At 50.2% G+C, this 16,870-nt stretch overlaps 2 protein-coding genes across 4 annotated transcripts in view; one reads left to right on the forward strand and one right to left on the reverse strand.

The window, feature by feature from the left end:
* Positions 1-1,201: 1,201 nt before the first annotated feature.
* On the reverse strand, positions 1,202-13,722 carry NOB1 (NIN1 (RPN12) binding protein 1 homolog). Of its 2 annotated transcripts, none has more exons than XM_039502643.1 (9): positions 13,552-13,722; positions 11,082-11,214; positions 9,994-10,127; positions 7,513-7,584; positions 5,401-5,544; positions 4,968-5,186; positions 3,997-4,094; positions 3,290-3,434; positions 1,202-2,838 (listed from the first exon to the last, which is right to left on the reverse strand). In XM_039502643.1, exons 1-9 carry the CDS (start codon positions 13,687-13,689, stop codon positions 2,764-2,766), a joined length of 1,158 nt encoding a protein of 385 aa, XP_039358577.1. In that variant the 5' UTR covers positions 13,690-13,722; the 3' UTR covers positions 1,202-2,763. The 2 variants fall into 2 exon arrangements, with proteins under 2 accessions (XP_039358577.1, XP_039358576.1); XM_039502642.1 differs by having other exon boundaries at positions 1,202-2,992.
* Positions 13,700-16,870, forward strand: part of WWP2 (WW domain containing E3 ubiquitin protein ligase 2) — an 82,956-nt gene continuing 79,785 nt past the window's right edge. The window contains exon 1 of one of the 2 annotated variants that reach the window (XM_039502636.1): positions 13,700-13,836. The gene's annotated coding sequence lies outside the window, so the exon portion shown is untranslated. Of the gene's footprint in view, positions 13,837-14,021; positions 14,189-16,870 lie in introns of those variants that run through there. The other variant, XM_039502638.1, reaches the window with a different exon arrangement.

Below are 16,870 nucleotides of genomic sequence, written 5' to 3' on the forward strand. Positions count from 1 at the left end.
AGAACGAGGGCATTTAGGAACTTCTGTGACCCGCAGAACCCCTCACTGCCAGCTGGCAAGTGGTTCACTGGTCTGTAAGACCAGGGGCGGCCAACCTGAGCCTGAGGAGGAGCCAGAATTTACAATGTACACTGCCAAAGAGCCACATCAACTCTTCCCCCCCTGCTCCGAGCACCTCCGGCCCACTGGCAGCTGTCCCCCACCCTCCCAATCAGCTGTTTTGTGGTGTGCAGGAGGTTGGGGGGGGAGTAAGGGCACAGCAGGCTCAGGGGAGGGGGCTGGAAGGGGTGCAGTGGGGGCAGGGCCTGTGGCAGAGCCAGGGGTTGAGCCGTGAGCACCCCCCCCCCACCGGCTAATTAGAAAGTTGGTGCCTGTAGCTCCAGCCCCTAGACAAGGAACCGCATTGGCTCTGGAGCCACAGGTTGGCCACCCCTGTGTAAGAGCAACTCCTATCAGGCCTGACAAACTCGCCACACCAGTTCCTGGTATTTATCCATAACTAATGTCTTGTAAGGTATCAAATAAAAGCTAGTGACACACTCCTCATCCTAGGCATTGCACGATGGATGGATGGGTGGTGTATAAGGAGTTGTGTAGCCACTAAACATGTTTTAAATGATGTAACCAGGCACAGTTGACACACAGATGTTTCTACCAGACCAACCATGTCTATTCACTTGCCCCTGCTTAAATGAAGCACTGCAAGTCATAAGAACACACTGGTAGCTACATTTGCATTTCAAGTCAACATGGGAAGACACCAGAGGCTAAATTGTCTCTGGGCTGCAAAGACAATGAACTTGGGGTATCAGAGGAAGGCACAAGGAGCCTTGTTTTGTCCTGCAGCCAGGGAGTAACTGGGCAGTGTGATTACATGAATGAAAATGGATCTCAAGCAGGGTTTGGCTGACAGCACCACAAAGGACAGTTGGGTCAGAGAGATTCCTTTCAACAAGGGCTTAGCCTGTTTGGACTAGAAGCACGTTATACCTTTGTGTTTTATCTGTAACCTGTTCTTATTGTCCTTGCTCACTATGTTGTATGCCTTAACCGCTGTTAATAAACTTAAATTTGTTTTCACTGCGTTACAGGGCTGTGTTCCATTCTGCTTGTGGGTGCACCCCCCCTCCGGGACAGCTGCCCGGGTCAATACCCTGAGCAGCCACAGACGGGCTGGGAACCATACGGGGATGTTTCTGAGGAGGCGGGGACTGGGGTACACAGTGTTAACCTGCAGGGCAAGGTAGGGACTAGGCTAGAAGCAGCCTGAGAAGAACAGTTGGGTGGTTAACAGACTGGGCTGGCGGGGGCTGATACCCAGATTAGTACCAGCATGTGGCTCTCGCTGGGACAGGGGTAAGAGGGAGCCTTGGTTCTGGGCACTCAGTGTCAAAACCTCTCCCCAGGGTTTTACGCAGTCAAAGCCTTTATTTCCCTCAACCACTCAGCCCATTCCCAGCCGTCCCACTGCAGCAGAACCGGGTGAGTCTCCAAGCCCTGCTCTACCTGAATATGGACCTTTTGCCTAATTTGCAGGACGCTCTCCAGGGAAGGGAGCCAATGGCTTTATAACAGGTTCCTGAGGTTCTGGCTGGCTGCTTATGATGCTGGTGCAGCTGTTTGCTCCACTCTCACTGTCTAGGGCTACTTGCTGAGTGTTTATTTTAAGATGTTATTGTGTCAAGGGTAAATATGAAGGAACAGACTACGTCAGCACCCAGCTTCTGCCCCTGGGTATGGGGTGAGGTTGCTGCTGTGGCAATGCAGGCCCAATGGGATGGGTGGCTATTGTCCATCCTACGCTGTGTGTACAGAGCGTAGGCAAGCTGTCCGGGTGTGTGCATGCAACGCTTAACTGTCAGGGGGGTTGTTCTTCCTGCAGTGAGACAGAAGCTGGATAGGTGGCCCAGCCAGCACCAAGAGAAGCTGTCACCCCCTAACTCTCCAGCATCAAAGTATCTCAGCAGCTCACAGCGGGGAGCCGCAAGTCATGGAAAAGCATGTGGCTGCCTCCTGCTGCACTCACCGGCTCCAGCACCAGCATGGGCACTTGTGCTACCATGACCAGCAGGCCCCGTGCCTCATCGTCAGTGGTAGGGGATCCGTAACAAGGACCATGTGTACATCAGACACGACCACCCCGCTTGGTCTCTTAATGCATTTCCAGCATCTTCAGGGAAGGGCCAATATGGGGCCAAGTTCTACCCTTTACTACTTCCCACAGCTGGTTCAGTCCACACACATTTTGCCTGCACCGTATTGGAGTGTAGCCAACAGCTCCAGGCCCTTTTCCACTTGAAGTGAAACACAGGGAATGCAATTCCCTTTTTTATTAAAAATGCTGACGTGCCAGGCGTGGTTATACAGCTTGGGAGAAGCAGCAGGAGTGGATAACAGCCAGGTTTGCGTTCCAGATCCAGTTTGATGAAGTCCCACCTTCTTTCCTCCTGCAGCTCTGCATCCTCATCTCAGCGAATCACTTACCAGGCTCAATGCTGCTGCTCAGCCACAGGTGTCTCCTGGCTCGTTAGATGGCTGGCTGAGCATAGAAGCAGTGGCCCAAACCCCCTCTGAATCCAGCCAGCACAGCAAGCTTTGGAATTGCCCTGTGACAATTCTTATCCTTCTGAGACCAGACATGAAAATGTGGCATTGCTTATTGCCCTGAGTCAACAGCCCTTTCCTCATGATGCAGCCAGATCACAGCGGGGTCCCCTCCCCTTCATCTCTTCCTCACAAACTTCTTGGTCGCTGCGTTGGGATTCATGCGCCGCCGGCCCGCACCCAGAGCTGCATCCCGGATCTGCAGGTTGGCTGCACGGCTATAGATGTCGTTTTCTGCGAAGGGAGAAACCCCTGCAATGTAATCCGGGTCAAAGACATTGGTTTTCTGCCTTGCTTTCCGGGAAAGCCGCTGCTGAGGAAAGTGCTGGTCCTCAGCCAAGTGGGGGTTGCTGGCGTGTTTCCCCCCTTGGGGAGTGGGCAGCGAGTACTGCGGGAGAGAGTAAGAGTCGTTAAGGAGCAGAGTCCCCTTGCAAAGCCAGGACACTAGATGGAGGCCGGCCTGGTCCCTGTTGGTCTTAATCTGAGAAACTCCTTCCATGCCAACAAGTCATAGCACAAGTGAAACAAACCCCTGTATTGTTTTCACACCCCTGTGGTGAAACATCCCCAAGCCATTAACAAGAGACCAGGTGCTCTGACTCAACACTGCTATTACTACTAGGCTGTGTCATGACAGCAGACCAGCCAGCGTGTTGTGCCTAAGTCCCAATGATGAGCTACTCACCCGAAGCCCTCGTGTATTCAGGACTTTTGGGTTGCGAGACAAGTGCATGTGGATGGTGCCATCAGCGCCCACGCTTACTGCAACCTTTTTCAGTGTCTTGTTGCCACAGTGCGGACAGAAAACCTTGGTCATGTCGGACGTTGTCCTAGAAAACAGAAGGGGTTCAATGCTCCAGTATCACAGGGTGGCTCCACAGGCTGCAGCACTCTCCACAAGCAGGATTCTAGCAACCAGCCGGTCTGGGCTCAACGTCCCAAACCCTGTTAAGAGAGGACGGAGCCAGGCCCCTGTGCACAAGATCCAGAAAGAGGAAGGCAACCCCTGGAGCTAGGTGATGCGCTGGCTTCATGCACCTGTTTTTCATTACTGGAGTCTCAGGATCTAGGTCACAATCTGAATGAGTTTGTTGAGTCCCAACTTAACCCAGGACAGGCATTTATCCCCCAAATATACTCCTCCACACAATTGGATAAAGTGGCAGTCCCTGCCCAGAGGAAGCCCAGGACTAAGAGTGGATAGTACTGGTTAGGACTGAGATACTGGGGCTTAATTTTCTTGGGAAAGCTTCTCCCTGTCTGCACGCAGCTGTGTTGTTTAACATTTATATTGCACCACTCAGCTGTTTAAGCACCAATGACCCCGCAACACCTCCCTGGCTAGAGTGATGCTGCTTTTCACTGGCAGGTTCCGATGCTTGTGACACGTACTTGAAGCAGCCATGACAGCGTAAGATGTAGCTTCTGGCTTGCCGGATCAGCATGCCATTCATTGCCAGCACATGGAGACCCATCTGGAGCAGAACATTCTGCAAGGAGAAGGAACAGCCATGGGGGGAAAACCCTGTAGGAGGAACCTCCAGGCAGCTCTTAGAGGCACCAATCAACCTACAAACAATGCACATTGACAGAATTGTAGCAGATGGCAGGCCTCTGAGACAGAACCAGCTTTGTGGATGGCCTAAAGACAGTTCTGGGAGGAGTTGTATGGCTAAAGCAGGGGTGAGGCACTATTGCTCCCCAGTACAGCTGAAGACACTGACTGCAACCTTGGAGTCTTGTTACCACAGTGTAGACAGAAGAGTCCACAGAGGTCCATCTAGGCCAGGAACCTCTCTGAGGCCAGTATCTGCTGCAGCAGAAGAAAGTTCAAGAAACCTGGTGTTGGGCAATTTATGCAATAAACTGCCCATGGGGGTGTCTGACTCTTCCTAACCCCTATTAGTTGGAGGTTATTTTATGCCCTAAAACCAGACATTGACTCTATTTACCTAGCTTGGGTAGGGCCCATCTCTTCTCTAGAGCCGACTAACTGAAATGCCATCTGCAGTGAGGTGACAGCCTTTGTTCGCCCCTTTTCTCATTGTGCAGGCAAGTGCATTACAGGGCAGTCGAGTGCAGATCTTTCTGGCATTCCACTCTTGTGCGGGGGGCTTTAGCGTCTCCACTGACTCCATGTTAAAAACTGACCATTGATTCCTGCCCTTTCTGCCCAAGCCAGTGTCAGACCCAGGCACTTTGCTGGTTTGGAAATCCCTAATGAATTACATGCCCTAGCTCTCCTCCTTTATCTGTTCTTTTGCTGACTTGCTCAGTGATGTCCAGCAGAGGCAGAATCTTCCCTTTGCAGAAGCCCTGCTACTTTGGCTCCCATTCATCCCATTCTCACAGTCACTCCTTACCTGCATGGCAAAGTCTGTGGTCACGCAGCCGACCTGCACGTTGGCAGAAGCATCACCATGCCCCATACCCTGCTGGATCCGTTTGATGTTGTTGGGAGTTATCCAGCCTTCATCGTCATCACTGTCCCCTTCACTTCCATCCTCCCCAGCACTTTCCTGATCCTCCCCAGACTGGAGACTCGCCGGTACCTCTGGGCTAATGGAAACGGTGTCAGCTTTCTGGAAGGTGAGAGACACTTGGTCAGTGTGGCCTATACAGCACCTAGGCAGGCAAGATGAGTGATGCCAGAGAAGGGGGCACCAACCTAACAGCCACAAAGCTAGACAGGAGTGAGCCAGCAAGAGAATCCACAAAAACCAGGGAGCAAGGAGGCAGCAGCTGAAATGAGTTGGGCAAAGACTAGGGAATTAAAGAGCGCACGCTGCCTCTAACCTGCAGCTCCTGCAAGGCCCCTTCAATGCTGGGCAGAGGGTTCCTCCAGTACAAGAAGGAGCCGAACTCTGGCTTCTCCTCTGCTGCTGCACGCAGGCCACTTTCAGATGCAGACAGACCCGCATCTTCCTCCAGGTGCTTGGACTAGGTTTGAACAAATAGAAGTAAGTTAGTGGAACACAGGAAAGTGCCTGCATGGTTGATCACTGGGGGGAGGGCGTGGGGCTGGGTGTAAATGTGTGCCAACTCTGTCCCTCTCTGACTGCAGCTCCTCGAGGGTAGGGCTTTATTATGCACCGCAGGCTAGAGAGACAAATGAATGTGCCTATGTAGTAACATGGTTAATGTTCCTATTGTTAGTTAACTGTTCCCATTCTCAGTCAATTCCCCCAGGAGCATAAAACCTGTGCAAATGTTAAGGCCCCTACTTGCCAGAGTGATGTGGAGCCTTATTATAAAGGACAGTAAGGCAGTGATTCCCAAAATGGGGTTCACAATGTTACAGGGGGTTCTCGGGGCAGGGATTCCCTAATGGCAGACAGAGCTGTCCCTAGGGACCCTGGGCAGCACGGGGCCAGCAGCCCGGAGCCCCTGGACTTCCAAGAGCTAAGAGGATCAAAGCAAGCATGTCTATCACACTGATGAGATTTAAACTTCAAGACTCCTTATAAGAAATGGAAAGGGAGGTGGATATTTTTTGCTATTTTAAAAATTAAACAGGCAGCTAGTCTTGCTTTTAAAGTTATTATGAAGAAGTTTAAGCTTTGTTGTAACGTGTGTTGTTTGTCTGGACTGCTAAAGACCTGAATGCTTGTGTAGGAGGAACTCTGAGTTGGCTTCTTAAATATCTTCCTGCTGTTTCACATCTGATACTCCTTGATGAAACAGGAGCCTTGTCTTATAACAGGCTTATTCAAAATGATACAAGCTACGAAAGTGAGATCTTGGAAGAATGTTGCCATTTTCATAATGTAATAAAAATACTGTAATTATAAGTAAGAACATAAGAATGGCCCTACTGGGTCAGACCAAGGGGCCATCTAGCCTGGTATCCTGTCGGCCGACAGTGGCCAGTGCCAGGTGCCCCAGAGGGGATGAACAGAACAGGGAATCATCAAGTGATCCATCCCCTGTCACTCATTCCCACCTTCAGGCAAACAGAGACCAGGGACACTTAATAAATAGTGTGTAATAAGCATGTCATAAAAACAAATTTTATATTTCCAAGATCACTGCTTTTATAATTTATACTCAGGCAAACGAGAAAATCCCTGGAAATATTCATTTTTAGGGGAGGGTTCGTGAGACTTGACATTTTAGTGAAAGGGGTTCACAGGTTGTTAAAGTTTGGGAACCACTGCAGTAAGGGAATCCTCAGCTAGGAAAGTCTATGGGCTTTCTTGCTTTTTTCCTGTGCCAAAGTGGCACAGTGGGGTTAGATTACAGCTCAGGATTTATTTTACTTACCCATTTAAAAAAAAGAGAAAAAAAAAAGGACTTTGGGCAAATAAAACACTTAAACAGTCAAAATGTCAGGACAATCAAAACCAAGCCCTTCCCAAAGTACCCAGCCAGGTCCAGGCCAATGATTTGCAAAAACTGTACGACTTTCATGTATGAAAGTCTGAGCAATTTATAATGACTTTTTTTGGCTGTTTGGTGTTCTGTAATGTAATTTAAATGAAAAACCCTGCATTCCAGTTACAATCCTGGAATTGGTCACCAAGTGTTTGACTTAACTTTCCTGTGTTTAGCAAATGCTGACTAGTTAGTTAGTTTTTTCTGTACTGTAGTTTAAATAAATTACCAAAACAATTGAAACTGGTGTGATTATATTGCATTATTTTGACACAAAATATGCAGAATTTTTTTTGCAGAATTTGGGATTTTTGGTGCAGAATCCCCCCAGGAGTATATTCTGCAATTGACTAGTGAGATTTCTGGACAAGTCCTGAACCACCCTCTGCCTCAGTTTCCCCAGGATACAAAGATCTCTACCTACCCCACAGGAGAGGCTGAGCCTTCAAAAGTGTGGAAAGCTCTTTTTCCCCCATGCTAGCACCTTTCATCGAAGGATACAAGAGCACTACCATAGCTAATGCAAACAGTTACCTTGGAAGGCAGGTGGAACCCAGCGACATGAACAGGAGCCTCTGGATGCTGTATGGTGGAGCTCAGCTGAACCTGCAGGGGATTAAGAGTAACGGTGAGTTTGGCAGGCAGAGCAGAATGTACGACTAGAGCCGCCCTGGGCTAGTACCTAAGCCAGCAACACAGGGACAGCCTGGGGCATCTCTACAAACCCCTCCAACAATGGAGCTTAGTTGACTTTAACTGTTTTCCAAGCCAGAATGGAAGGTGTTGACTAGCAGGCAGCTGACTGCACTTTAACCGATGGCTGGAAACAAACTGTTACAGCTTCGTGTTCAGTACCCAGGATCTCTCAACTACGTAATGTTTACACTACAAGGCAACTTGGTTCATAAGCTGTGCCCCAGAACTTGCAGGTGAGGGATGGAATGTGGGGGTGGAGATGGGGGGCACACCTTGTGAATCCACTCTGGGCCAAATCTGGGGTTTATGTAGCTCTGCTCTTTCATCCAGTACAAAGGAGCCAGAGTGGTGGTGTAGATATTACCTGTAGTGCGGTCATAAGTGACAGGCTTCTAACAGGTAAATCTTTGTGATTCCATAGTTTATTAACTGACAGCTGTTTACATGCATCATAATTATTTAATTTTTTGATCTATACATTTTATAGAAACTGGAATTATTTGGAGGAAGGATAGGGGACTATAGCCATGGGGCCAATGCTGCAAGCTGTTTGTTCACCTGGGCTATGGGGAAAAAAAATAGTACATGATCATGGAATTAGAGAATGTATAACAATAGATAATCACAAGGGGGCACAATTTTAATTCTGGCATGTCCTAACTCGAGTGTTTGAGTTTTACATTCTTAACATTCTTTTAATGCAAGTTGATTAGATTACTCCTGGGGGAATTCTGTGCCACTGCATGTGTGCATAATTAATAAGCCATGCCTCTTTTTAATTTTTTTGCACAGAAAAAAAGTTTCTGCTGAAAAGTTGCTGCTGTTCTGCCTTTTGCCCACAAGAGGGTGCTGTGCCAATAGAACACAGCAGCAGCTCCCAGCCAGCTAGGGGAAAGAGTCTGCAGAGCCGCCTTTGCAGCGGGCCAGGTCAGAAGACGGGGGCTGTGGAGTGCTGTGGACGGGGAGGGGGAATGGTCAGACTGGGGCTCATAAGGGGTAATGGGGGAGGACAGACTGGGGCACAGACTGAATGGGAGTGGAGGCATAGGGCCAAGGTGGGAGGGAGGTGCAGGGCCACATGGTGATGGGGGGAGGGGATGCAGAACTACATAGAGACAGAGGGTGGCTGGGTTGGGGTACAGACAGATGGGGATGGGGTAGAGCCACAAAGGGAGGGGGAGAGTGGATGTCTGAATCTGAGACTTGGGGTATGTCCAGACTACCCACCCTATTGGTGGGTAGTGATCGATTTATCGGGGATCGATATCGCATCTCCCCATCGACTCCATGGGAGCAAGCAGCGGTAGTGGAGTCGATGGGGGAGCCACGGACATCGATCCCGCACCGTGAGGACCCGAGGTAAATTGATCTAAGATACTTCAACTTCAGCTACGCTATTCATGTAGCTGTAGTTGTGTATCTTAGATCGATACCCCCCTAGTGTAGACCAGCCCTAGGGGTCAGCCAGGGTCTGCATGGGAGAAGCTCCCTAACAGTCCCTCCCCACCCCCCAAAAAACCTGCTCCATACATTTCCCACCCAACAACCCTCCAAGTTCACACCCAGGCTCCTTCTCAGCAATTTACTTCCCTCTCTCTCTCCTCCGTTACCCTGACTCCTCCCAGCCTTGCACTGCTTCTGGGGGGTGTGGGAAATACATTTCTGCATTGTAGTTTAAATGAATTAACAACTAAAGTTCTGTATGAATACGCCTAATAAGGAATCTATTTGTCAAACATTTTCTGAATTTTTTTGTTGTCTGTATTGTTACAGACATACTTGCTGACACATTTTGAAATGACCAAAAATTAACAACATAAAAACTGGGTCAGACCAAAGGTCCATCCGGTCCAGTAGCCTGTCTTCAGACACTGGCCGATGCCAGCTGCCCCAGAGAGAATGAACAGTTAATCATCAAGTGATCCGTTCCCAGCTTCTGGCAAACAGAGGCTAGGGACTCCATCATGGCTAATAGCCACTGATGGACCTATCCTCCATGAATTGAAACTGGTCTGATTATATTGTGTAATCAGATGTAATATTTTACTTAAGTTCTCTAATGTAGCCAGATATTTCTTAAAACCAGAAGAGCTTTTTGGAGACCAGACAAAAAGGTGACATGGCACCAGGCCATGACAGTAGATGCAGACTGAATTTTACATCAAGAATTGGGATTAAACATCCCCCTCGCTTTTCTCACGCCTATACACCCTCACCAAACACCTTTGAAAAGCCTATTCACGCATGAAGGGAGTAATCCTGAAGGACCTATGCAGCACTAGGGTAGTGGATTGGGTCTGTCACTCCAGGGGAGTTTACCTTTTTTTCTGGCTCTGTCTTCAGATGAGCCACCCCAACAGTCTCTGCTTCCAACTGGTAGGTCAGGGCTAGCACCTGAAGATCTGTGGCTGACAGACTAGGGTAGTCACCCGTCTTTTTTGAAAATTCTGTCACTATAACAAAGGGAGAGTGCCGTCATTGGGGGATTCCACCAGGGCGAGTCCAACGGTTAGCAGACACGTGTATACTAATGAGCGCTTTCAGAGGCAATTGGAACTTTCAGAAAAATACAAAATACAGAGGTTGGGTAGGGGTACCTGTATAGGCTGCTCTTTCACTTGAGCCATTCCCCTCTAGTGAGAATTCTTCCCATAGCCCTCACCCTCTTAAGGACATTATCGCTTTAAATCTCACCCTAAAAGCTTTTCTTGCAGGCCTCAAAGTGGCACAGACCCTTTGACGTAGAGCTACCCAATCAAAGAGCATTTATCTGCTGAGCTCAAGAATATTTGGAAAGAATCCAGACGTAGTATCACTTTTCTCTTGAAAAGTGACAGTAAGGTTGTTTTAGGCTCAAGATGTAGGTTTTAGTAGTAGCAGATCAAAGACTCCTACAATCTGTCATGCCTCTCCTCATCCATTACCGCCACGAGAATCATTTAGATGTGACAATGATCCCCTCTGTGGAATGTCTGAAATAAATTCCATGAGAATAGTTTTATTTGAATGCTAACTTTCTCCCAGAGGGATTTCAACCCAAACACCACAGCCTTGTGCTACTGCATGAGAACTAAGCAAAAGTGATTAGAAACAGAAGTAAAACCGGCCTATTCGGCTGTCCGGGGTGGGAGGTAGATTAACAGCATGAAGGGTGAGAGTATGTTGGGACTCTTAAAATTATTTGTTTCAATCACAGGAGCAGGAGTTAATAAAGGAATGGGGCTTTCCTCCTGACAGTTGCTCTAAGGCTATGGTTAACAGAATCCAGGCACGCTTCCTATGACCAAAAAACCAACCTATTCAGAGAAAAGCTGTACAAGTGCCAGGACAGGCAGGAAGAACACTGAGTTAGCAGCTGGCAGCTAAGCTAACGCTCTGCTAGTTGTCCCCGAGGCCAGCTCACCTACCTAGTTTAACGTACTCAGGGAAGGGCTGTTTGAAGTGAAGCTCATAGGGCAGCACGGCCAATCGCCTCCTGGTTTCCTTATCCCGGATTTCACTGACCACCTCCTTAACAGTGTAAACGTTTCTACCGAAGTCCTGTTGTATGACACACACAAGAATTCCTGATATTAGGAGCAGACAGACAACTGACACTGATTCCAAGGCCAGAAGGCACATGGGGATGCCCATCCCCACAGACAGCACAGTGTGGTTCCAAAGCAGCCCCATAAACAGTGCCCATCCCATGGAGCCAGGTGCTGAAACACCCCAACCTCCCCCTGCCCCACAGATGGGAGAGGGGCTACCAGGCTCGGGGAAGGCCGGGCTACCAGGCTCGGGGAAGGCCGGGCTACCAGGCTCGGGGAAGGCCGGGCTACCAGGCTCTGTAGCCACTGCCTGAGACAGAAAGACAGAGTCTTGGTGGGGCCACTGGATGATCAAGGCACTAAAGGAGCAGGCCCTTCTGAAGTGATTAGAAACAAAAGTAAAAACTGACTATTCTGCTGTCCTGGGTGGAGTGGGGAGTAGATTAACAGCATGAATTGGGAGAGCTAAATGAATTCTTTGCATCAGCCTTCGACGAAGTGGGTATTCACCCACGAAAGCTCATGCTCCAATACGTCTGTTAGTCTATAAGGTGCCACAGGACTCTTTGCTGCTTGTACAGATCCAGACTAACACGGCTACCCCTCTGATACTTGACATCTGTACAAGATGACTGGAGAATAGGTAATGTGATACCAATGTTTAAAAAAAGGCTCCAGAGGCGATCCTGGCAATTACAGGCCAGTAAGCCTAACTTCAGTACCAGGCAACTTGATTGAAGCTATAATGAAGAACACAATTATCAGAAACATATATGAACATTATTTGTTGGGGAAGAGTCAACATGCCTTTTGTAAAGGGAAGTCATGCCTCATCAATCTCTTTGAACATGTCTATACTACCCGCTGGTTCGGTGGGCAGCGATCGATCCAGCAGGGGTCGATTTATCGCGTCTAGTCTAGATGCAATACATTGACCCTCGAGCGCTCTCCCGTTGACTCCTGCACTCCACTGCCGTGAGAGGCGCAAGCAAAGTCAATGGGGCAGCAGCAGTTGACTCACTGCAATGAAGATATTGCGGTGAGTAGGTCTAAGTACGTCAACTTCAGCTACGTTATTCACATAGCTGAAGTTGCGTAACTTAGATCGATTCGCCCCATCCACCCAGTGTAGATCAGGCCTTAGAATTCTTTGAGAGGATCAACAAACATGGGGACAAGGGTAATTAGTGGATATAGTGTACTTTCAGAAAGCCTTTGACAAGGTTTCTCACCAAAGGCTCTTAAGCAAAATAAGTAGTCATGGGATAAGAGGGAAGGTCCTCTCATGGATCAGTACCGGGTTAAGAAACAGGAAACAAAGGGTAGGAATAAATGGTCAGTTTTCAGAACAGAGAGAAGTAAATAGTGGGGTGCCCCAGGGGTCTGTAAAAAGGGATAAACAGTGAGTTTGCAAAGTTTGCAAATGACATAGAAATACTCAAGATTGCAGTCTGCTGTGGACTTAGCTAAGAGTTACAAAGGGATCTCACTAAACTGGATGAGTGAGCAACAAAATGGTGGACAATGGCAGATGAAATTCAATGTTGATAAATGTAAAGTACCACTGAGCTATAATGCACATTGGAAAACATAATCCCAACTATACATACAAAAAATGGGGTCCAAATTAGCTGTTACCACTCAAGAAAGAGATCTTGGAGTCACTGAGGGGTGGTTCTATAAAACATCCACTCAACGTGCAGCAGCAGTCGAAAAAGCGAACAGAATGCTGGGAATCATTAACAAAGGGATAGACAATAAGACAGAAAAATATCATATTGCCACTATATAAATCCATGGTACGCCCACATCTTGAATACTGCGTGCAGATGTGGTCGCCCCTTCTCAGCAAAGATACACTGGAATTGGAAAAGGTTCCGACAAGGGCAACAAAAGATGATTACGGCTGGGAACAGCCTCCGCCTGAAGAGAGATTAAAAAGACGGGAGCTCGTGAGGGGAACGTGCCACGGGAGGGGCTCTTGACCCCCCCCCAGGCGCTGCCGGCCTGGGGAGCCCCTCGCCAGGGGTGCTGTGCGGGCTCAGAGCAAGGAGCCCGGTGGCACCTTGAAGACTAACAGCTTTCGTGGGTAACCCCGCCCCCTTCTCCAGAGAGCGGCCCCCGGCGGCGCTGTGGGCACAGACCGACCCGGCTGCCCCGAGACCTGGGGTCAGACTGGACCTCGGTACGTTCCCGGGGGCGGGGCCCGCCCCGGCGCTGGGTGCCCCCAAAGCTCCGCACGGCGGGGCCTGGGTCTGGCCCAGCCCGGCCGTTCCCGCCTCCGGAGCTCCCCAGTAAGGCCCGGCGCGGGGCGAGCGGCCCCCCGGCCCCGCCTCGTCGCTGGTACCTGGAGCGGCGCCCCGCGCAGAAAGGCCCCGGCGTCCGCCACGACGTGCTCCACCGCCGCCATCTTGTCCCTCGCGGAGTGCGCAGCGCTGCCCCACGGCATGCCGGGAGCGGTAGCTTTTGCGGGGCCGCGGTGCATGCTGGGATCGGCGCTGATTCGTTGCCGTGGTGCACGCCGGAAGCGATGGTTCCCTCGTGACACGTTTCCGGGCTGCGAGTCAGGTGGGGAGCCGGTGTCACATGATCGCGATCGCAGGAGCCGGAAGTGGAGGCGAAGCCGTCGCCGGTAAATACGGAGGGGGCAGGGGCGCGGGCTCGGGCCTGGGGGCAGCTCGCTCCGGCCGGGCCCGGCACACGGGAGGGGGCGGCCCGACCCGACCCGACCCGACTCGACTCCCCGCCCACGGGCCTCCTGCTCCGGCGAGTGTCGGGCCCGGGCCGGCCTAGGCGCCCCGCCGGGGCACGGAGGGATCCCCGGGCCTGGGAGCCGGGCGGAGCGCCCAGCCCAGCCCGCTGGAGGGGCCGAGCCAGGGGCCGTTAACCCGGCTGTCCTCGGCCCAGGGCCAGAGCGGCACCGGCTGCTGGTCGGCGGCCAAGGCCGAATCCCGGGGGCCGCAGAGCGATTTCCGCTACCTCCGGTGCGATGGGGGAGGCTCTGCTACCCCCAGTGGCCGCGGCGTTGGGGTCGGGGGGGAGGTCCCGTCCCGTCCCGTGTCCTCCCCCTGCAGCCGGTGGCTCCTCAGAGCTGCTGAACCGCGGGTCTCCCTGTTAGGTTTGTGCGGTGCCCCCTCCCGCCCAGCCTGTCGGCTTTGCTGTGGCAGGGGAGAGTCTCCGCGCCAGGCTTTGGGGCTGCTGTGCCTTGCTAGGCAGCCTTGGTCCCAGCCCTTTGCTGAAGGAAGGGATGGGCTAACAGAGAGGCCGTGACCCTCTCTGACGGGCAGTGAAAAGGAGCGTCCTGGTGTCTGAGCTCCATGGGGATAAGGTAGCATTGAACACGGAACACCAGCTGAGTGAGGCGGGTCCTATTTGAAAGCTTTAGTCTGACTAGGACACACATAGGCAGCTTGGCATTAGCATGTTGTATTGATCTCTCAGCCTCATGGCCTTTCCATCTCCTTGAATCTCAGCTGGGTTCTCCTTTCCCTCTGTTTCTCTGTGGTAGGTGAGCTCTCTACCTCACCCCAAAAGCAAATCACTCATCTGTCACCTTACCTGCCACTTGCTTTTCCTAATTAGTATGCATGGGTGGGTATTTTGCCAAATTAGGATCTGCCATGCTCATTAGCCCTCTTTTCCCCCGCATATTGTGCTTGATCTGTTGCTGAGCTTCATTCCTGGCTCAAATTCTATCTGTCTTTGGCCAGGGTAGCATTAGTTCATAGAGTGTCAGGGTTGGGAGGGACCTCAGGAGGTATCTAGTCCAACCCCCTGCTCAAAGCAGGACCAATCCCCAGACAGCTTTTTACCCCAGATCCTTAAATGACCCCCTCAAGGATTGAACTCACAACCCTGGATTTAACAGGCTAATGCTCAAACCACTGAGCTATCCCTCCCCACAGAAGGAGTCTCCTGTTACTCTGACCTCTGTTCCTTCATGAGAGAGCCTCAGTCCTAAAACAGGAGTACTTGTGGCACCTTAGAGACTAACACATTTATTTCAGCATAAGCTTTCGTGGGCTACAGCTCACTTCTTCGGATCGAAAGCTTATGCTGAAATAAATGTTAGTTTCTAAGGTGCCACAAGTACTCCTGTTCTTTTTGCGGATACAGACTAACACGGCTGCTACTCTGAAACCAGTCCTAAAATAGTAGATGGTGCTGGTTCAACATGTGGATGAGTAGCTGGTAACTGGCAGCTTTGCAGTTCCTCTGTACCGAGATGGGAGCTGTGCTGGCTGCCTGCCAACTTCTGTCCTTTTTTGAGGCTAAGGGCTCCTCTTTTCAGAACTCACATGGCAGCAGACTGGGGGGAGGCAGCAGAAAAATAACTTGTTAACGTCTTTCTCGCTTATGAGCCCAATTTAAGAATATACGAATAGCCACACTGGGTCAGACCAATTGTCAGTCTAGCTCAGTATCCTGTCTCTGATAGTATCAGTGTTTCAGGTCATGTAAGTTATAGAGTAGTTGGATTGACCCACCACTGTATTCCCCTTCTGGCAGTCAGAGCTTTAGGCTTGCCCCAAGCATGGGGCTGCATTCCTCATCATCTTGGGAAATAGCCATTGATGGACCTTTTGCCCCTGAACTTATCTCGTTCTTTTTTGAACCCTGTTATACTTTCATTGCCAGAGGGTGTTGTGATGGCCAAGTTCCACAGGTTAATTGTGTGTTGTGTGGGAAAAATACTTTCTCTGGTTTATATTAAACCTGCTGCCTATTATTTTCATTGGGTGACCCCTGGTTTTTCTATTGTGGGAGAGGGTAAATAACACTCCCCCCCAATACCATTCTTGATTTTATAGGCCTGTATCATATCCCCCTGATCCATCTCATTTCTAAGCTGAATAGCACTCATCTCTCTAATCCAGGGGTAGGCAACCTATGGCACACATGCCGAAGGTGGTACACAAACTGATTTTCAGTGGCACTCACACTGCCTGGGTCCTGGCCACTGGTCCGGGGGGCTCTGGATTTTAATTTAATTTTAAATGAAGCTTCTTAAACATTTTAAAAACCTTATTTACTTTACATACAAAAGTAGTTTATCTATTATAGACTTATAGAAGTAGACCTTTTAAGAATGCTTAAATGTGTTACTGGCATGCGAAACCTTAAATCAGAGTGAATAAATGAAGACTCGGCACCACTTCTGAAAGGTTGCCGACCCCTGCTCTAATCTTTCCTTGTATGGAAACCATTCCATAGCCTTGAACTTCTCTATTGCCCTTCTCTGAACCTTGTCCAGTTCCACTATATCCTTTTTGAGCTGGGGTGACCAGAACTGGGCACAGTATTTAAGTATTCTGAATCCGCAGATAGCTCCATGGCTGCTTCTCAGAGCTTCCACAGGAGTGGAATGAGTCCTGATTCATCTTCTCTATTTGTAGCCTTGCTGTTCCGAAACCCTGGGGACATCAATGAAATTGACACAAGGGGGTCAATTTAATTCTGCTGTTCCTTGGGGAAAGTGCTAAGCAGCAAAGGCAGGCATTGGAGCTGTCTGCTGGGGGTGGAGGGGAGATGCAGCTGGAAGCTGGGGGAGCGGTGGGGCAGCAGATATTCTTTGCCCCTTCTCCATTGCAGTAGCCAGGCAGCGTTTGAGTTGTGGTGGGGAGAGGGAAGAAAGGGAGTGAGGCCATCCCTCCTGGAAGCCGGTC

The sequence above is a fragment of the Mauremys reevesii genome, linkage group 16, assembly GCF_016161935.1.
Source record: "Mauremys reevesii isolate NIE-2019 linkage group 16, ASM1616193v1, whole genome shotgun sequence".
Lineage (NCBI taxonomy): Eukaryota > Metazoa > Chordata > Testudines > Geoemydidae > Mauremys > Mauremys reevesii.